This window comes from Pyxicephalus adspersus, chromosome 4 (assembly GCF_032062135.1).
Source record: "Pyxicephalus adspersus chromosome 4, UCB_Pads_2.0, whole genome shotgun sequence".
Classification (NCBI taxonomy): Eukaryota; Metazoa; Chordata; class Amphibia; order Anura; family Pyxicephalidae; genus Pyxicephalus; species Pyxicephalus adspersus.
The window spans coordinates 112,704,453-112,724,272 of record NC_092861.1 but is presented as its reverse complement, the minus strand read 5'-3'; the positions used below and the strand labels follow the sequence as shown (position 1 = coordinate 112,724,272).

At 35.7% G+C, this 19,820-nt stretch overlaps 3 protein-coding genes across 5 annotated transcripts in view; 2 read left to right on the top strand and 1 right to left on the bottom strand.

The window, feature by feature from the left end:
• The first annotated feature begins 181 nt into the window (after window positions 1-181).
• On the top strand, window positions 182-9,504 carry GJE1 (gap junction protein epsilon 1). Of its 2 annotated transcripts, XM_072409312.1 has the most exons (4): window positions 182-761; window positions 3,280-3,301; window positions 3,396-3,462; window positions 6,841-9,504. In XM_072409312.1, the coding sequence occupies exons 1-4, from the start codon at window positions 641-643 to the stop codon at window positions 7,234-7,236; spliced, it is 606 nt and encodes a 201-aa protein (XP_072265413.1). In that variant the 5' UTR covers window positions 182-640; the 3' UTR covers window positions 7,237-9,504. The 2 variants fall into 2 exon arrangements, with proteins under 2 accessions (XP_072265413.1, XP_072265412.1); XM_072409311.1 differs by lacking the exon at window positions 182-761 and adding an exon at window positions 1,852-2,512 and having other exon boundaries at window positions 3,280-3,462.
• A 2,382-nt stretch (window positions 9,505-11,886) lies between these two features.
• On the bottom strand, window positions 11,887-18,747 carry LOC140329176 (uncharacterized). Of its 2 annotated transcripts, XM_072409307.1 has the most exons (4): window positions 18,683-18,745; window positions 16,329-16,621; window positions 15,708-15,782; window positions 11,887-14,733 (listed from the first exon to the last, which is right to left on the bottom strand). In XM_072409307.1, exon 4 carries the CDS (start codon window positions 14,730-14,732, stop codon window positions 12,165-12,167), a length of 2,568 nt encoding a protein of 855 aa, XP_072265408.1. In that variant the 5' UTR covers window position 14,733; window positions 15,708-15,782; window positions 16,329-16,621; window positions 18,683-18,745; the 3' UTR covers window positions 11,887-12,164. The 2 variants fall into 2 exon arrangements, with proteins under 2 accessions (XP_072265408.1, XP_072265409.1); XM_072409308.1 differs by lacking the exon at window positions 16,329-16,621 and having other exon boundaries at window positions 18,683-18,747.
• Window positions 18,748-18,831: 84 nt separating this feature from the next.
• VTA1 (vesicle trafficking 1) overlaps window positions 18,832-19,820 on the top strand; it is a 110,827-nt gene continuing 109,838 nt past the window's right edge. Inside the window, exon 1 of the mRNA XM_072409306.1 lies at window positions 18,832-19,008. Coding sequence (XP_072265407.1) covers window positions 18,903-19,008 — 106 coding nt within the window. The 5' untranslated portion in view covers window positions 18,832-18,902. The remainder of the gene's footprint in view (window positions 19,009-19,820) is intronic.

The window sequence follows — 19,820 nt, the reverse complement described above, 5'->3', positions numbered from 1 at the left end:
GACCTTGGTTCCTTTAAGAACCAGCGCTGCGGTTTGAGTGTGACCAAGCAGCGGGCTAAACGCCAGCCGCCAGGAGCTGCACGGGATCACTCAGTGTAAACTTTGTCTAAATGGGGGGGGGGGGGGTGTAATGGTAAGTTTATAATATTAAATATGTACGTCAAATATATTCAATACATTTAACAAATAATATATTTATGAAAAATATTTAACTATAAATGAAATATATTTATATTTAACATAAAATGTAACGATACAATGAGTAGATTCACAACAAACTATACAATTATCTGGATTTTGTAACTGGAACATAGTCCCTGATTTGCATTTTTACACTAACCTAGTCAGTTAGTGATATGAGGGATCTAAAAAAGGGCTTTCAGTTACTTAGATCACATGATGCTGAGCTTTCCATTACTCTGCCATCAGATACAATGTACAAAGCATTTTGCACTGATGTAGCTACTGTACTGTACTGAGCAATTCTTCTCTTTTCTGTTGCTGGAAGTACCAAGGCACAAAAAATTTCCTAGAGATTTCTTTACCAATTATGGATAATACCATCATTATTTATTATAAGTTGATCAGTCTTCTGTTGAGTTGTTACATGTAGTAGCTGCCACTCAGAAATGGCAGAGAAATGGCTCTCTCTGACTCTGTTAATCCAGATCAGCCTAGGAATTCTGAGAACAAGGATGTAATTAAACCCAAAGAAGGATTGAATGGGTCGCCCAAACAACACAACACCTGGACTGAGGTTGGTGAGTAACATACTTTTTATGGTCTGTATAAAATGTAATCAATTTTGTAATAGGAAAAAAAACTTTTTTGCTGGTACATTGCACTGGCTTGTTAAAAATGAATTAAATTAATTAGTAAAAAATGATATCATATTAGTAAATAGATCCTTTTTGTATTAAGCATTTTTTTCTAAGCCCTAGCTCTACATGTATATTATTGTATATATATTGGGCTCTATTATAAACAGGGAATGTGACATTCCCTCAAACATTCCCCGGTGGGAATCAATAGCTACCATTGAAACACATGGACCTGTTTGAGGAAATGTCAGATTCCCTGTTTTATAAATAGAGCCCATTGTGCATTATAATAACCAGTAGTACATTCTTTAACATTTTTGGAGTTGTAACATCTTTCAAATATGTACATATTCTCACTGAAAATTGTTTAAATCAGAAGTAAGTTCAGTAAGTAAGTTAAAGTAAGTTGAAGCAAGTTAAAAAAGAATAATTATGAAAACTAGAATTTAATTCAAATACTAATATCATGTGTAAAGTGCACTATCCAAACAGAAATAATTTAATTAATACCAGACTACTAAAATATAGAACAAAATATATTTTGAGTGAATGACCTTGTACATAGGTTGTTGAAGGCACTAACATAATTTTTCAATACATGTAATTGTTACATAAGAATTCCTTAATGCTAATTCCTAAAGGACAAGTTCACAAACTTGTAGACAGAAAACAGCTAGTGCAACATACACCCCCCCACCCCACATCCCTTTAATGGCTGTGGCCTCCTGTTTTTTTGCAGTAAGGCCAGTGAAAATCTAGTCCTGGCTAGCTCTCAGAGTAACATCCTTTAGACTTGAATGGTCTATATCTGTACTGCAAAAGCAATGTCCAATACAAGGCAATAGGATTTTTAAGGGTAACCTGCCACTAAACTTTTACTATCAGGGCTGAAGACGGCACAGAAGGCCACATCCGTGGACAAAGGTAGTTAAAGACCTAAATGTGTGTTTTGGGGGGCTTTGGGGGTAATCATTTATTAAATTAAAGGGGCTAGGAAAGGGGGCTAGAGTTTCTTTTAAAATGTGTATTTTTTTGGTGCATTTGTATATGTATGTATATGTATTTCTTTTGTAAAATTGCCCACAACCAAAAAGAATTTACTTTACTGAAGACTCATTGTAAAAATAAACTTATTCGTGACCTGATCTATTACATTCCATGTTTTTATATAATTGTGATTGAAACATATAGGACATTCAGATAATTTTATGTGAACTTAAACATAAATAAAAAAAAGGGAGTGAGAAGTGTTTAAAATCATGTTTTAAATACAAGCAACTTCGATTTAGTCAAGAGATGAAAATCTGAACTGAAAGTTTCTAAGAATGTAAAAAAAAATATATGCCATTGTCTTTCACCCCAGACTGTTGTACTCACCTAAGAATTCTGTTGGTTTTCTGCTGACTGAGTTTGCTGGGTATTATAGAGCTGACCACATGTACTACGCTTTGTTTTGTCTTTTTTTTTTTTTTGTTCCGGAGAGTGAAAAATGATTGGGGCCTAGAGATAAAAGAGAAATGTGCAGAGACAAGAGTTTTTTACAGCAAGGGTCATGGGGGAGCAATAACAGTGATCTAGGTCCAGTGATAGCAAATTGGCAATGAGAGACATGAATTACTCCAGATTTTCACCAAGATAATATTTTGCAAGAGATGTCTTTAAATTATATCAAGAACTTCTATGAAGGATGTGTGAGTATCCAAAGAGGGGTTAGAATTCTTAAAAATGCATAATAGTAAAGTTATGAACCTTTACAACAGCAACTGCCTGTCCTATGGTAACAGATATCTGGAAAATGTAGTCTGTATTAAGATTATTTTTAAACCATTGCAGACACTTAAGCAGTTGGTAGTATTCATCATTTCTTAAAGACTTTAGGCTTTCCTTTGGAGAAAGTAAAAGAGAGAGAGATGACATGGCTCCTGGATTTTGGCTGTTGTATTATTGTCCATTTGTTAGGTTTCTGCTCTGAACTAGTTCAGTAATGTTGTGCTTGATTTCTGTATGCTAATGCTTGCAGCACAATTCCAAAATCATTGGAAAACGCCCCCTCAGTTATTTATTTGCTACCATGTATCGAGAGAATTCTATCATCTGTATATTGGATAACAAAGAGCAAATCCGTGCACTGTTTTCCTGCTGACCTTTCTGTGATAAACACAATGAGCAATGGAGGGCTCCAGAGCTGGGTTGGTTAGTAAAACACTCTGTTGTATTTTTTTAATGATGACAGTAGTGTTATTTTGAGGCAGTTGTATGCTGAATGTAGTATATGTGTGGTCTTTTTATGTTTGTGGCATAATTGCTCTTCAAAGAAGAAAACAGAAATAATATGTGATCGATGAGGGATGTATGTAAGTTATTTGTTTTAATAAATAGTACTGTAGTAAATATGCATTTAGAAAATATGCTTTAACTGTAAAAAAGCTCATAAAGTTTGTTTTTGTTTTTCTTAAAGCTCAGACCTCCAACGGTGATTGGTCAGTTCCATACCCTTTTCTTTGGTTCTGTGCGAATGTTTTTCCTTGGTGTCTTGGGTTTTGCTGTTTATGGAAATGAGGCCTTACATTTCAGCTGTGAACCAGACAAGAGGGAGGTCAATCTCTTTTGTTATAACCAGTTTCGACCGATAACTCCTCAGGTGAGGCTAAAATGATATACACTTTAAGGAATTGATAGGCTATTGTTATCTATGGCATTACCACAAATCTATCTTTCTTAAAGACAAATACCTTTGCTTCAATATTATATTGCTTCAAATAATTTTGGTGTTAACTCTCTTGCTATCATCTATTTTTTCTATGATATGGTGGTCATAAATATGTCGTTCTAGAACATTATTACATTGTTGGGGTGTGCAAAAAAAGTCCAAAACTTTAAAAGGTTAAAAAAACATATTTTTTTATGTTCAGAGTTTTAACTAAAATAAATATATTTATAAAAATAAATATAAAAAAAAAATATTAAATATAAAAAAAATATAAAAGTATAAATATTTCATGCTTAAGTAGCAAAAACATTTACATTTAAGTTTAAATTATATAAATGTATTAATTATATATGACATATTTAATTAACTTATATTTACAATTCATATATAACATTTTTATATACAGTACTATGGTTAAAAGGAAAATCAGCAGAGAGTTAAAAATAATTACATACAGTAAAAAAAACAACAACACAGTCAGTACCAATCACTGATCGTCTTCCTGGAGGAAAAGGTAGAGTGATTTTTTTTAAGTACCTTTTATAAGTAACCATATAAATTACAAAAATAGATCACTTAACAGCATAAAATCTTCAAAAGCAGAGATTCTCCTATTCTGGGATACTAAAGACAATATTAAATGAAAATGGAAATAAACTGAAAAATGTAAACCAAAAAAATTACACACAAGGTAAAACCTCATATAAAATATTCTGCATTTCCCTTTGGTGACACTTTTAAAAAAGTAATTTTAAAAAGAATAATACTAAAAATGAAGTAAATATCAGATAATGTACAGTATTTGCAAAATTAATATTCCATTATTATCCTTTAGGCACTGTAGAACAACATCATAGCCCTGCTTATTTTTGCAGGCATCAGCATCATGTGAATACTAAATTCTGTAAGCGTTAACAACCAGGTTTGCAGGTGCAGAGATTGGTATCTATCATATCTCATATCTATCACAGATCATAATAAAGCATTATGATCTGTTTAGCTAGTTAAAAAAATCAGCTTAATGATAATGTTGTGCTTACCCTTGACTTAAATTTAAACCCTATGGCAATGTGCTTTTGTTCAAAAGCCCTTTAAGCAGGTTTTGCACTCCCAAACAAATCTCTGAGAATACAAATCCTGCTTGAAGTCAAAAGGTCCACTGCAGGTCAAATCCACTTGTCATTTTGGATAATCTTAGAAACATTTTTAACTGACTCTATCAACATAAGGTATTAAGGTAAAAAAAAAATCAAACTCCACCACGAACCTTATAGTGCATTTGACATTGTAGGATAAAGAAATGAAATGTGCCTGTACAGACTTTATACAATAGAAGTTTCTCAGGAAGTTTCTCAGTTTTCAACATGCATTCATACATTCCATTGGGTTGACAGTTTCCGCATAACAATAACCACCAATAATTCATTACCCTTTGATTATAATGGAATGTGTAAAACCAAAAGTGAAGAAGATAGGTAATATTAATATAAAAATATTCATAAAGATTATTTTACTTTCTGGTGTACAGTATCAAATTTATCAGAAGTTTGCAAGAAGGTTCATCTACTTAAACGCTATGATGATTAGTAAATTTTATTTATTATTTTAGTTTTTATCTTAACTGTTATTCATTACAATACCTAATTACATATTTTACAATACAATAGAAAACACACAATAGAAATACAGTACAATAGAAAAACACATTAGCTTACTTGCATTTGCAAAAAGTTTACTTATAAAAAACATGTAATACTAAACCAAGTTGTAAAGTGATTCATTACTATCCTCACCTTATTTTTTTATTTTGGTATTAAACAATCACTTAGTTACACCCTCCAGAACTGCAGTAATTACCCTTTGCCTCCAGAACTGCTGTCATTCTTATTGGCATAGCACCTTAAAGGATTTGTCCCACATTGACATGACAGCTTCATGCAGATACTGCATATTTATCATCTGCACATCCATGATGCAAATCTCCTGTACCATCACATCTTAAAGGTACTTTATTGGATTGAGATCTGGTGACTGTGGAGGCCATTTCAGTACAGGAACTCTTTGTCATGTTCAAGAAACTATTTTGATCCCCAGTGTAGCAGTTAATAATTGCCTGCTAACCGGCTATCAAAATCACCTAGGCATGCAATATTTTATAGGAAAACTTGGAAACAAAAGATGGTTGGGAAGCTTTCAGCTTCATATTTGCTACATGGACATCATCTAAGTAAACTAAGGCTACGTACACATGTCGGATAATTCTCTGCTGATAATCACCTTCGGGCACAAAATTCAGGCGTGTGTACAGCGCTCCTCGTTCATGGATCTGTCCTGGCAGATCCACGGCTTCATTGTTCTCCCCCTATCTATAGAGCAGAATGGCGCTGTATGTATGTACAGTCTTTTGTCCTTGGAAAGGACTGTGAAAGATCCTTTCCAATGACAATTATTGAACTTGTGTACGCAGCTTTAGGCTACAATAAAAATGCTAGATTTTTGTCGTTGGAAACAATATTTTTTTGCAATCATTTTCAATGACAAAAGACTAAAAGATGCCTAAACAAGCGTCCTTATGCTCTATAGAGGGAGGGGAACAAGGGAGCCATGCACGCTGCACCCTCCTCCCTTTACTTCTATTGCAGTCATTTGTATTCTACAAGGATGAATCCATGAACAACCTCAGAAGGCCTCTGAGTACCTGTCAGATTCTAGTCCAAGACGAGCCTTACAGCTTGTATCGGCCGAGAATCATCTGACATTTATACATAGAAAAAACCAGACAAGGAGCCAATCTAATTTGCTCTTGTCAATGATTAACAGATAGAGGGTCTCAGGAAAACATTGACTGAACAAAGACAAGCAGTAGCTTTTTAGCCTTATGAGGTGACTCAGAAATTAAGGTCTGCAGGTCAAGCTTTTGTTTCTACTTCTAAAAAAAGTGAAAAGCTTCTGTTGGGTTTTACTGCTATAGTTGCCACCTGGCTACTAAAAATTGGACTTGCCAGTGGTAATATTAATAATTTGGATCTTGATATTTCTTTATCCCACAAAAAAAGCAATTCCATGTCTTGCAGACAGAGCCCTGGATAGCAATAAAACTGGAAAGATAACCCTTGCTTACCCATAAAAATAAAACTAAAAAGATTTGGCTTTATATATATCCTAAACTGATGATCTAAAGTATGTGGTCAATAATGGGCCAAGCAGGTAAATGCTTTACAAGTGCTTTTCATTATTATTCTGTATAACATAAAATTTATATTAAAACTTTGAGTGCACCTAACACTGTAACCAATTTCAATTTTGCAGGTATTTTGGGCACTTCAGCTGGTGACAGTACTAGTTCCAGGAGCAGTTTTTCATCTCTATGCAGCCTGCAAAAGTATTGACCAAGAAGACATTCTCCAGAGGCCTGTTTATACAGTCTTCTACATAATTTCAGTATTGTTGAGAATTACTTTAGAGGTGGTGGCCTTCTGGCTTCAATCTCATCTTTTTGGCTTCCAAGTAAACCCCATCTTTAAATGTGATGCAGGAAGCCTAGATAAAAAATACAATTTCACCAGATGTATGGTTCCCGAACACTTTGAGAAAACAATATTCCTGATTGCTATGTATACTTTTACTGTGATTACGATAGTACTATGTGTAGCTGAAATCTTTGAAATTTTATGCAGGCGTTTAGGATTTCTAAACACTCAGTGATTTATTGCCTTGCCAAACACTTGGTAAAAAGTCCGCTAAACAAAGGTCCATTTCTAAAAAATACATCTGCAATTTTATGCAGGTTATACAGCTGTTAAATGTGACAGGACTAATGTAAAATATGTTACAGCAATATGGATTAATGTTTTTTATGTATTGGTTGACCAACTTTATTTATTTGTATCCATGTAAATACCCTGGTACAATCACTTTATAATGGATATATTTGCAGCTAAAAAAGTTGGTGGTAACATACTATATAAGAATTCCAAGCTATATTTTTTTTAAAGGATGATAGTAGTGATATTCCCATAGTATGATGAAATTAAAAAGGATTATGCTGTGATGAAATAACAACTTTGTTTTTGGCTATCATTAGAAAGGTAAGTGTTTTTTAGGGTCAGTAAAGCAAAATTAAAGTTGCTTTTATTGTAATAATTTGCTGAAAAACAATGGTAGACAAAAATAATTTATTTCATTTGGATTCTTTTATTTTGAATGGCTTATCATTTTTGTTCCAATTGTCCAGTCACACAATACTACAAACCATATTTCATATTGAAATTGCGGTCTCAGCCATTATAACACATTCTCTAAACAGTACAGGTTAGAAGCCTGATTTAAAAAAAGTCATACTGTAACTTTAACAATAGTCCCATATCAATATAAAACATATGCATCGATATGGACTATTTTATAGAAAATGCAGCTTTTGCAGTGCATTATTATTATAATAAGGGAAAAAAGTTTTTGTGATATTGAGTGATTGAAGTTACTAAAAAAACAGTCTGTTATACTATTTGTTACAACAAATACTGACATGCTGTATTTGATTGTTGAGCATGTTGTGATATAAAATACTTCTGTCATAAAGAAAACTGACATTATAACTGTATTGTAATAGTACATAATAAGGTTTATACATCTAGATCCAGCTTGTATTTTATGTATAAAACTGGAAAAACAGATGCTGTCAACATTATGAAAACTAATGAAAGTGAAACCTTATGTAAACACATAATTGAAATATATAAATGTGAACTGTTGCACCTTGCAAAGGAAAAATAGTTCTGTCCAGTTGGGCCTTGTAAGTCATACATCTCAGTGACACTCTATAGTTGTAGAAAGTATGTACTATTGCGTACAGATTAGGAAAGGGTTAAACCCTCTTAATGGTAATTTTTGCTGTCTGTGTGCTGCTAGGGTGAATTACCCTAAACGTCCTGAGATAAATTCCCCGTGGTAAACTTAAACATTTACCATCAAAACATTTGTCAATTGAGAGATCTCCTCTCGCTGCTGGTAGTCATAACATGATTTGCTGTTTTGTGTCACCAAGACAAATAGGGTCAATCTCTCCAGTTAAAATAATTTAAATTTTAGTGTGCAGAAAAAGAATATAAATAAATATACCAAAGATATCAAGCCAAAGAATATGATACTTGAAATTTTCCATAGGCTATGTATAAGCCTTACAGGCCAAAATTTACAGACAGATTATCTATAAGAATATGTGGTCTATTTGAAGCTGATATCACCTTTGCATTTCGAGAGCCAGGTAGGGACAGCTCTATGCGTTCATACTATTCAGAGGAAATCAGCAAACTGATTTTTGCTGCTCTTATGCCACTCACCTTTCTGGCAGGGATCATTTTTATTAGAATGCAGTCTAAAGTGCTACCACATTGTTGGGTAAAATATCTGCCCTTTTAATGTACAAATGCCCATAGCCTCCCAGTAAATGGCACTCCCTACCTGCAACTAGGTAGATAAACTTATCAGCTTTAAAGTAGACAGAGCAAATTGAAAGCAGACCCAGTGTATGCGTAGCTGCATGCCCATCGTTTACAAAATAGGACCGAATATTTATGACTCATTCATATCCATATGGGACCCCTGGATCCAATGCTCCATGCCTACATTAAACATGTCTGTATTTACAACTGGGTAACTAAAGGACAGATATATAAGGTTTTTTTTTTTGCTATATGTAATTAATGGTAACCGACCCTTTGTTCTTTATTTGTACTTTTCCCTGAATCCTGATCCGGGTTTCTTTTATAATGTTATAAGTTATAGTTGGGATTTTTCCTCCTATTTTCCTTTTATTCCCCCTTTTTTTGTAATTTTTTTACATTTTTTAATTAACACAATAGATTCAATGTTTTTTTTTAATCATCAAGACTGGCTAAACAGAACTGTAAATTTTTGGTAGAAATACTTTTTACATATAAGTATTTCAATTGTGTATTTACCTCTTTGCCCTGTTCTTTTAAAAAAAAAAAGGTAAAAAAAAAATCTTGAACACATACCTTCAGTGCTGACATATAAACATGCCTGCACTGTCCTTCAGCACTCTGTAAAAACATAGTTGGATGTTCCATCACATGTTCCTAGAAATGAAGGATAGGAGAGGGCATGCAAGTCTTCACCACTGTCCAAATAGGCCTATTTAATGGCCAAGGGATTGAGAGATCTACAGCACTTTTACAGAGCACTGGATGACATGAAAGCAGAATTTGCCATGTGTCAATGAATTAATTTTTTTTAAGCAGTTGTTAATAAAAAAATAAATTGGTATGTTAACTTCTGTGGTATAAAAGTATTGCATCGATTATCCATCCGACTTGTAATTAGGAATAGGCATCTTATCTTTAAGTTAAAATATGTAATCTCAGGAATGGTCTTTCTGTGTGGGAATTTTGTTAATGTGCTACTGTTTTGTTTCCTTTTAACTGAATTATTAATTCAAATGTCATTGGGTTTTTTTCTAATTTTTGCATGTCAAGATCTTTAAGGGAAAATAAAAAATACATGTTTACAACTTATGTATAATGCATTGCATATGTATCAATTAAAAAATGTTCATCCACTATACCCTGTAAGAATGATGTCACCCTTTTTAAATAAAAAATGATAAAAGAAGAAATGATAAAGCATTATAAAGACAATCATCCAAAGAGAGGGGCACTGTGTGTAATGTAACAGACAGCCTAATACAGACAAATAGTCAGCAAGTGATTTACCTAATGCCATACAGAAAAGTTAGGCTATGTTTGCACAGGCCATGGGTTGCAGTGTGGCTTAGAGGTTAGCTCCCTGGCTTTTGAAGCACTAGGCCAGGTCACTATCTGCATTAGGTTAAAAGGTTGCTGCAGCATTTTCCACTTTCATCTTATACTTGAATCAATCAATTTTTCCTTTTTTCCAAGGTAAAAATAGGGACCCCGACTTAAACTCAGATCGACTTTTACTCGAGTATATACGCTAATGTAAAAAAATCCTCATCAATTTATTGTCTATAGAAGGTTATGACTTTACAAATAATATATTCCTGGAGTCTTTAAATAGCTACAACAGGTATAAATGCCACAATAAAGAATCTTTCTCTCTCTCTCTCTCTCTCTCTCTATATATATATATATATATAAAAAAACCTTGGACATAAAGAGGTATATTTATAAATGATTTAGCTGAATGACTATTCACAGCCATTTGAATCCATCTACATTTCTTGTTTTAATTCCACTCATTGGCCCAAGTGGCCCATTTTCAAAAGTACACAGTAGTCACAATAGTAAATGCTGTGTATTATAATGAATTGGGGGGGGCGAATTTAAGTCAAATAAGTTATAAATACACCTCAAATTCAGCTAGCTTTTGCTAATCAACCTATCATAAAGATGCCCAAATTCCTCTAAAACTGCCAACTGAGACATTGTAGAAAGATGTGGGCAAATTTAGACTGAATGAAGTTTACATTGAAACTACTTTATTTGAATAGTTGATCAGGCTTTTTTTATGTGTATATAGATAATAGAATACTGACAGTCATATGTCTTGCAGCGGTATTCCATTTTATGTTCATTTGGATCATCACCTGATCATCAAACCTATTTGTTTTTAGATATTCAAATGTTCATTTTGTTTACTTTTTTTGTCTAAATCTAAAACCTAAACAAAAAAGTAAAGTAAAAAAATAAGTGAAAAACATTTATTTCTGTTTTTATCCATTCATTTGCAGGGTTATTATTTTATGTATAACAACAACTCTCTATTGATAAAATATACCCCAGCCAATGCACCTTCTGCAATAAAACAAAGTTGCCTGCTCGCAATTTTTTTTTCATAGTACAATGACCTGCGTATGCACAGCTCAGAGTCTAGTGCCAGGAATCCCAGCATACCCCTGGCTGCCAGAAACGAATTAGGTCCAGTGCCTAAGTGCGGGCGTCACAACATTCTCAACTGGCCAATCAAGAAGGCTGAAGATGCAGAACCTGTAAAAGGCAAGGGCAGCGCCTGTGACTGAAAGCAAGGAGAGACGAGTGTACTGCTTGCTTTTTTCTCACTTTATTACTATATGAAGTATATGGAGGGTAGTTTAAAACACTTTAAACAACACTTTAAAACACTTTTTCTGTGCTATAATTTGTGAAAGCGCAAAAATTTGGCAGGGACAGGTAGATGTTGATAACTTAGCAAAGCACATCTTACTAAAGAGAAGGTTATGTTATTTAAATACTTAAAACTGGTAACTTGCAAAAGATTCAATATTAAAATAATAAAGTATATATTGGTGCCAATCACAGATCTCTGTTTTTGTTTGGGGGAGGGGGGATACACAAAAGAAGATAAACAGAAACTAAGGATTTTTCTTACAAACTTTATTGAAGATAAAAGCATGTGTAAACATGTTGGACCAGCAATTACAAAACTAAGGTTATCTAGAGTGTATTAACCAACAATAAATTACTAAAAATAAGTAAAAAAATATATACATGGTATACACATAATTAGTTCATTTTTTCTTTGTGAATTGTAGACAGACTCTCACAAAAAACAACTGGATTAACAGAGAACCGTCATAGTTTTCTCAATAACTTTAGTTAAAATGGGAGAGAAATTTCTCCTGCCATTCCTTTTCGTCAGGCCCTTATATTAAAGCAGTATTTTCTGGGATTTTTGAATGTCCTTCCTGAAGCAAAAGAGAGGATATCTGATAATATACCCTTTATAAATTTCTGAGTGGTTTGGTTGTACAGCTTGGATATCACCGAATCTTTCTTTGCTTTGTTATATGAAGATCTGTACCTCGAAGTTCCAACTTTTTCAATCTGAGTAGGTTTTGTCACCAAGGCTTGCAAGCATTTGATGTTGCTGTTGTGATCTAGAGCAGCCAACTGTGATTGAGCAACTGCTGCATCTAAATAGAAGGGGTGCCCTTTAGAATCATACTTGAGGGACATACTGCTATATACTTCTAGGCTGCCACTATGGGGAAAATGTGATAGGTGTTGGAGATCATAAAGAAGTTGGGGGTCCTGCACAATTTCTTTAAGCTTTTGATGAGCTGCAGAACCCAAGGTAAGCCACCCATATTTTTTTTCCTCTTTAGCTGATATTGGAGGGTGTTGGCAGAAGTGGTACATTCTGTTGTTTGGCCACTGGTGAATATTTGCTGAGTGATATACAATGGACAACCATTTCTCTTTCAGTAATTCTGAGTTCTGGTGGCATGTCATAGAACACCACCAAAGATGTTTTTTTGCCAGCGGAATCCAATCTGAAAGTTGGCGTAAACATCTTGATTTGCTGGCAGTTATTAATTTGGATTCTATTGACTTGGCCAAATGACAGATATCAAATTCATGCTTTATTGCTTGGTAATTCTGCTGCAATGTTTTCCTTATTCCAACATGTCTGTCTGTGGCTATTACCTTTATGTTCACATTATCGGCTAGCAGACGATCTAAAGCTATTTTAAAAGCTTTATTTTCTAAGGTACCTGATGATACCCCTGGCTGAAACTGCTCCACCTGAAGGTCAACAATCTTCTGGCTTTCAACCTCCATTAAAGTATAAGTGCAATATTTTAACCCAGGAGAATCACACTGACTACCTCCTGCCAGTGCTACCGCTTTTTTTCCCAGTGACTTTATGACAGATTGTCTTTCCTGTTGCCAGTGGTAATTAATAGTTGGGAATATAATATTTTGCTGGTATTGACAGTGTGTGGTTTTAGAGATACTAGGCATTGAAAGATTTTCAAAAAATTTGGCCATTTTTTCATAGTTTATTCCACTGCACACAGTTGCAGCTGACAGCAGCAAGTTTCCAACAGGCGTTCTTCCAGTGAACGGCTGACTTGCCCACAGTCTATGTCTGTGATTATTTGAACAGAAACCATTGACCACAAGGGCTGAACCAACCTGATATTTGTGCAGTTTAATAATTGTTCCAGAGCAGCCACTAACTGCTTTACACTTTGAGTTCCAGAGCAGCTCATCTAGACAAGACTGAAATACTAAAAATTTATTTTCTGTAGCATGTTCATTTTTGCCAGGGACATCCTGGAGTAACACAAAAGAGGAGTCAGGATTGTTTGGATCCACAAATAAGTCTTCATCCTCCGCCATGTCCTGTGCATACTGATCCTCTTCCTTAATACTGGTCCTGTAGCTCTCACGGGGTAGCAAAGATTCAAGATTGTCCTCAGGTTCACAATCCATTAAAAGTTGTCCAGTAATATTTGTCTCCTGTCTTGGAACGGTATGGTAAGGTGACAACCCTGTTAGATTAGGAACAATACCCACTGTAATTTGGTCATAAGGTTCATTATTGTGGGATTCCAATGCTCTGTCTTGCATAAATGGGGATTGCATAACATTGCGTTGTAATTCAATCCTAGTGTGCTGACCAACTGTTGATTCTTGTTTAACATGCAAATATGGTAAAGCTGGGAGTTCTCCAAGATTACACTGAATACCTACAGAATTGTAATCCTTTCTGCAGCATACTTGAATCTTTTTGTTGGATGTACCAAATCGTTTCTCAAACTGTATAGATTTATGTCTTTTTGAATTAAAAGGCTCCATAAAGGTTCCCACTGCTCTTGTGCTTCTGGAACTGTACTTACGCTTTAATGGAGGCATTAGTGACTGAAAGCCTGTTTGGTCTAAATTCAAACTACTTTCTCCAGTGGTTTCAATTTCACATTCTGCATGTTCAGTCCCACCAACATCAAAAAAAAGGACATCCGAAATAGAATTTAAGCCCTCGGCTGGAAAAATGTTTTTAGTAGAGTCTTGATCAATGACTTCCTGAGGAGTAGCAGAAATGGAGGTTGATGTTTCCCCAGGTGATTCTATTTCAAGACGCATACGTTTAAAGTAACTGTGGTCAAGAGATGGGGAAGCAGGCCTCTGTGGCTCCTTAGACGAATATGGAGTAGGGTATGCATCCTTTTTTAGGTATCTGTTTGGGCCTCTTTGTTCATAGTCACTTTCAGTAAAGTGTCGTGAACATATTCGGTAACCTCCTGTTTTAGATCCTAAAATTTTCATTGTCAGCTCCTCTATTGTGTGCTCCTCATAATGAATTTTACGTAACCATTTGGCAATCATATCTGGATTTCTTGGAAAGACGTGCAAGGTTACATCTTGATCCTTTTCCCGCCAAGAAAAAGTACATGTTTTCACCATACAGCTTGGCATTCTGAAATAGAATACAAGATATACATTTGAACCTTAATAAAAATCTAACCAGAAACCCTAACAAAAAAAAAAAAGCATCTACACTACAAATAGTTCAATAAAATTTGCCCTGTGTAAGTTCGTTTCCCCAACACACTCCCAAGAATGAAATCCATGGATGGACCTGCATATTGTTACAAATTCTACTGAGCATGAAGCATGTGTAAAAGTGTACAGGCAATAGGATTAATACCAAAAACTACCACTTTGGGATCAGCAACCATTCACTGTCCAGACTATTGGATCTCGAGCTTTGTTAGGCTCTGAATTCTTTATATTTGCATATATATACAATTGGAGTCCAGGAAAGGAGTAGAACAGTATTTCTCAACCACTGTTCCTCCAGAGGTTGTTAGGGGTTCCATTACAATAAGCACATTGTGCCTCTCAGTAGTGTTTAACCGACACCAGGGATCTTTCTGGCTATATGTAAGGGTGACTTCCCACTGACCATCTTTAAAAGAGGCATTCTTCCCACTGACCACAACTCTAATGTACTGTGGGCTGTAGATATGGTAATTTAAACAGGGGTTCCCTGGAGACCTGAAAAGTATTTTAAGGGTTCCCCTATGTTAGAAAGATCAGGAAAGGCTGAAGTAGAGCACCAGGAAGTCTCATTTTTAAACAGCATATACAGTAGCAACCAAATGCCCTAAAACATTCTGCAAGTGAAACAAACTGTCAGTTCATTCAGTAGTTGTGATGCTTAGAATAAAGCCACGTGGTGATCTACTTCTTTTGTTGACCCTATTTGTACAGGAACCAGTTCAACACAGATAGAAGACAGTGCTTTAAATGTGCTTGTTAGAGAGGTTGGGGAATCCCCAATCATTATTATATATTTTTATATTCAGGAAGGGATTGGTGTAAATAATTACCATGTTGGATTTCAAAGGGGATCAAATGAAATAGAAAAATATTTAAAACAAAACTTACTTTATAGCCTTGCCAGTTGTTAGCTCTTCTATTATGTATTGTATTCACAGAGAACCAGTGGATTGCTTTTGGATCCTGGAGGTGTAAGAATAAACACTTCTTATAATTTGTCATAAAATGCAATCTTATTTTATATCTGAAAGATGCTGTGGGGCATTGAAAGTAAGAAAAAAAGAAAAATCAGAATGTAAAACTTGTAGCTTAACCTCACAATGGTGGTCAATGTAAAAGTACTCCATTACATTGGTGGTCAGTGAAGAGTCTAAGTACAATGGGGGAAATTGTAGTGGTTCTATGATAGTGGTCAGGGAAAGGCTCCCTACATTGGTGTTCAGGTGGAACAATGCCCCCTATTAGTCATCTGAAAAGGACCTGTCAGTGACCACTTATCTGAACCTAGGTTAGGAAAAATTCTCCTATCTTCCTAGCTCACAGGTAGTGAAGGAAAACTGCCACCAGAACAGTGAGAGGAAATCTCTATGTGCATCTTGTATAGAAGTTAGAACCTGACAAGAGTTATAAAATAAAGGTAAAGTGCACCTGTGCCAAAGTAACAGACACTAAACTGTTTTCGTTTCCTTCATAAACAGTAAAAACTTTAAATCTAAGCTCCAGTCTTACCTTGTCTTCCCCCCATTTATAGATATCCTCGCTTGTCCTAAAATCAAGCAGTCTTTTTCCATTGCACATTGTTATTTTCTTCAGAACAAGCATTAGAAGTTCCTGAAACCAATGTTATTACACCTCATGGACTTCTACTATCATCAAGCCCTTTTATCTCCATCAGTACTGTCCATGGTCCGCTCCTGTCATCCATTTGCTGTTATACATGTCAATCAAGGCAGTGTCACATGTGGGCATTGCATTGGGCAGTATGTATTTCAATGCAGTCCATCCTTAAACAGCCAACTCACCTGCAATTGTTTTATGTAAAAAAATTATGTCTTATTTCATACCAAAATAAAATCTTTGTGAATGTTTCAATAGTGCCTAATTTTACTTTGTGTTTTTTTTTTTAAATATAACTTTATAAATTTGTTTAAAAACTTTAATTATATTATTAATGCCAGAAGTGACATATATAGTTACAATGTTCTATTGGCACAGGAGAAGAGTAAAGAAAGCTGATGACATCACCGGCAGTTCTGCTAAGATTTTTCAAAACGTTAGCATCTTTCTTAAAATATAATACTGCAGCCTGTATTAGTGGGGGTTAAGGGATGTATAGGTTTATTACGAGCACCAGACTAGAGTGGGTTTTAAAAAAGCTGCTCGTGACCTCTATATGCTTTTAATGTTTCATGCTCAAAAATCACAACAAAAACTCTAGAGTTAAGTTCTAGTTGGTTTCTAACAGATTAGAAATATCTGCTGTGTGTTTACATGAAACATTTTATCTGCTCTTATACAGAAAAGCTAAGTCTGTATTTTGAGCTCTAAAAAGAAATGTGTATCGATGCCCAAAACTCTTTCTCTGTTACCTTTAAGTAAAATAGGGAAAGATTAGAACTCTTGTCAGGTTTGCAGAGGCTCTGTTGGAGAGATTTCCTCACTTCCTATCTGGTACAATAATTGTTCCTAGAAGATTTTATGGATAACTTTTAAAAAGTGGCCATACACTGGTCAAATTTATAATAGATTAGATGTGAGAAAGTCTTCAAGTTCAACAAAAATCTATTGAAAACTTGGGCACCCCTCATTTCATGTTTGATCAATAACATGGCAATGCCATTCTTTGAACACTGTTTCATTCCCCAGTTGTGACAGCTAATAAAGCACCGCCTAACAACCAATGGTAACACTTACCACCATTTACAAATATACAGCCCTGCTTGATATCTTTCTAAACAGGGATAAATCCCATTGGCTGCTGGTTCTTAGGGAGCTTATCCCAATGACTTTCATGAGCCTGTTGGGAGTTACCCAGAAGTGCTCCCTCGATTTCTGTTTAGTAAAATATTGTCCCCAGAACAGAAAGTGTGGGGAAATCTGTAACGGAGCCCCAGATAGCAATAACACCTAAACCTAAAAAGACCAAGAAAACTAATCATTGGGTGTAGATACACTTTAATTTCTCCACAATGCTTATAGACACATATATCAATGAGAGCTTGTTTTTTTAAAGGGCTTTTACTGCCTGTTCAGAATATATAAATACTTTACATCTGGACACAGGTTATCTTTAAACAAAGAAAACAAAAACTTTTTTTCCCTAGCTTGGAATAGACTGGGGAAAGATCAAAACTCATGTTAGGTTTTTAATTCTGTCCGGGGCTCTGACGATTTAGTTTTACTTCCTGTACTGCTGACAGCAGTTATTTTCTTTCTGTCTGTCAATACCTGGGCACATTGGCAATTGAAAATTTATGGGGCATTGAATTTAAACTGATTGGTTAAACACCATGTATAATGGTAGAATTGAATACACTTCACTTTCACGCATACACTTCATATTCACTGCTGCCCCGGTACACACTGCGCATACATTTTACATTCACTGCTCCCTAAGTACACACTGCGCATACACTTCACATTCACTGCTGCCCCGGTACGCACTGCGCATACACTTCAAATTCACTGCTGCCCTGGTATGCACTGCGCATACACTTTACATTCATTGCTGCCTTGGTACGCACTATACACTTCAAATTCACTGCGCATACACTTTACATTCATTGCTGCCTTGGTATGCACTATACACTTCACATTCACTGCTGCCTCAGTACGCACTGCACTTACACTTCACATTCACTGCTGCCTCGGTACACACTGTGCATACACTTCACATTCACTGCTGCCTCGGTTAGCACTGCACATACACTTCACATTCACTGCTATCTATATAAACACTGCACATACATTTCATATACACAGCATATTCACTGCTATCTCCATATACACTGTATGTATATTGCTACTCCCACACATACACTCCTCCCCTGTACTGATCTATGACATCAGAAATAATTGATAACCTTCTTTCTTCTAGCAGGTCCCCGCATTCACTAGAATTCACCCTCCAGCTGCTTGTTATGCCCCTTCCCCTGTATGACACCACTTCCCCCGAGTCTCCGCCCACCTCCGCTGTGTGACTCCCTGACCCCGCCCACAGACTGGCGGAAGCGGAAGAGGCCTGTGTGTGTGTGCCGTGTATGTTGTGTTGTGTCTCTGCTGTCACTGTAGTTTGCTGTAGAGATGGCCGCCCAGCTGCCCCCTATTCCGCCACAGTTCAAGTCTATTCAGCACCACCTGAGGACAGCTCAGGAACATGACAAGAGGGACCCGGTGGTGTCTTATTACTGTGAGTACTCTGCATATATGTATATAGACCAGTTGTCACAGTGTGCTGAGTAATACAAGCCTTTGTTATGCTAAGAGTTGTCACCAGCCTCTGGTCACGTGCATGGTATCACAGATACATTGTAATAAGTTTCCTATACGTGTGTTAGAGACATTATCAGGAATGGTCATTGCTGCCCTGGGTATAGGAAATCAAGGCATCAGAATATTATTATAAATCATTCAAAATATTTATCTCTCACCTCCTGATCATTGCAGCTCCCAGCTATCTGTATAATCCTTATAGACCACTATGTTCCAGGTAATCTGGTGATAACCTTGTCATCTCAAGTATTTCATTTTAATGGGACTGATCAGGTTTTCTTTTTGGAAGATTGTCTTGTAAAACACAATTTAGATTCTGTAATCTATTACAGATAAATGTTTTTCTGTTTGAGCAGTGTTGTTTAAGGTGGACCTTAACTTTACAATAAAGGGTAGACAAAAAAAAGGTTGAATCGCTCCCGGGATACCTACCGTACGTCCCTGATCCCAGGAGGCTCCTTGCTGCTCCTTCTGCACATGCCTGATTTCGATCATGGGCAGAAGGAGCCTTTACTTTAATGGGGATCCCGTGCCTACACAGTACGAGATCAGGTGAAGTACAAAGAAGGAGGAAGAAAGTTAAAGAAAATTGCGGTGCCCGGCGCTTCCTCTGCCCAAGGACGACGTGGGGACCTGTTGGAGGAAAGGTCCAGCACAATCGAAGGATCTGCACGATAAAAGGTAAGTGTGATTTCTTTTTTTAATTTTCAGTTTAATTTCACTTTAAAA

What these genes read in the sequence shown, in the direction of transcription:
- GJE1 (XM_072409311.1), top strand. Translation starts at nt 2,474, where the DNA reads ATGTCTTTAAATTATATCAAGAACTTCTATGAAGGATGT. An exon ending in AGAACTTCTATGAAGGATGT is followed by an intron (nt 2,513 to 3,279) that starts GTGAGTATCCAA and finishes TTTTTCTTAAAG; the next exon opens with CTCAGACCTCCAACGGTGAT. An exon ending in TTCGACCGATAACTCCTCAG is followed by an intron (nt 3,463 to 6,840) that starts GTGAGGCTAAAA and finishes TCAATTTTGCAG; the next exon opens with GTATTTTGGGCACTTCAGCT.
- LOC140329176 (XM_072409308.1), bottom strand. Translation starts at nt 14,732, where the DNA reads ATGCCAAGCTGTATGGTGAAAACATGTACTTTTTCTTGGCGGGAAAAG.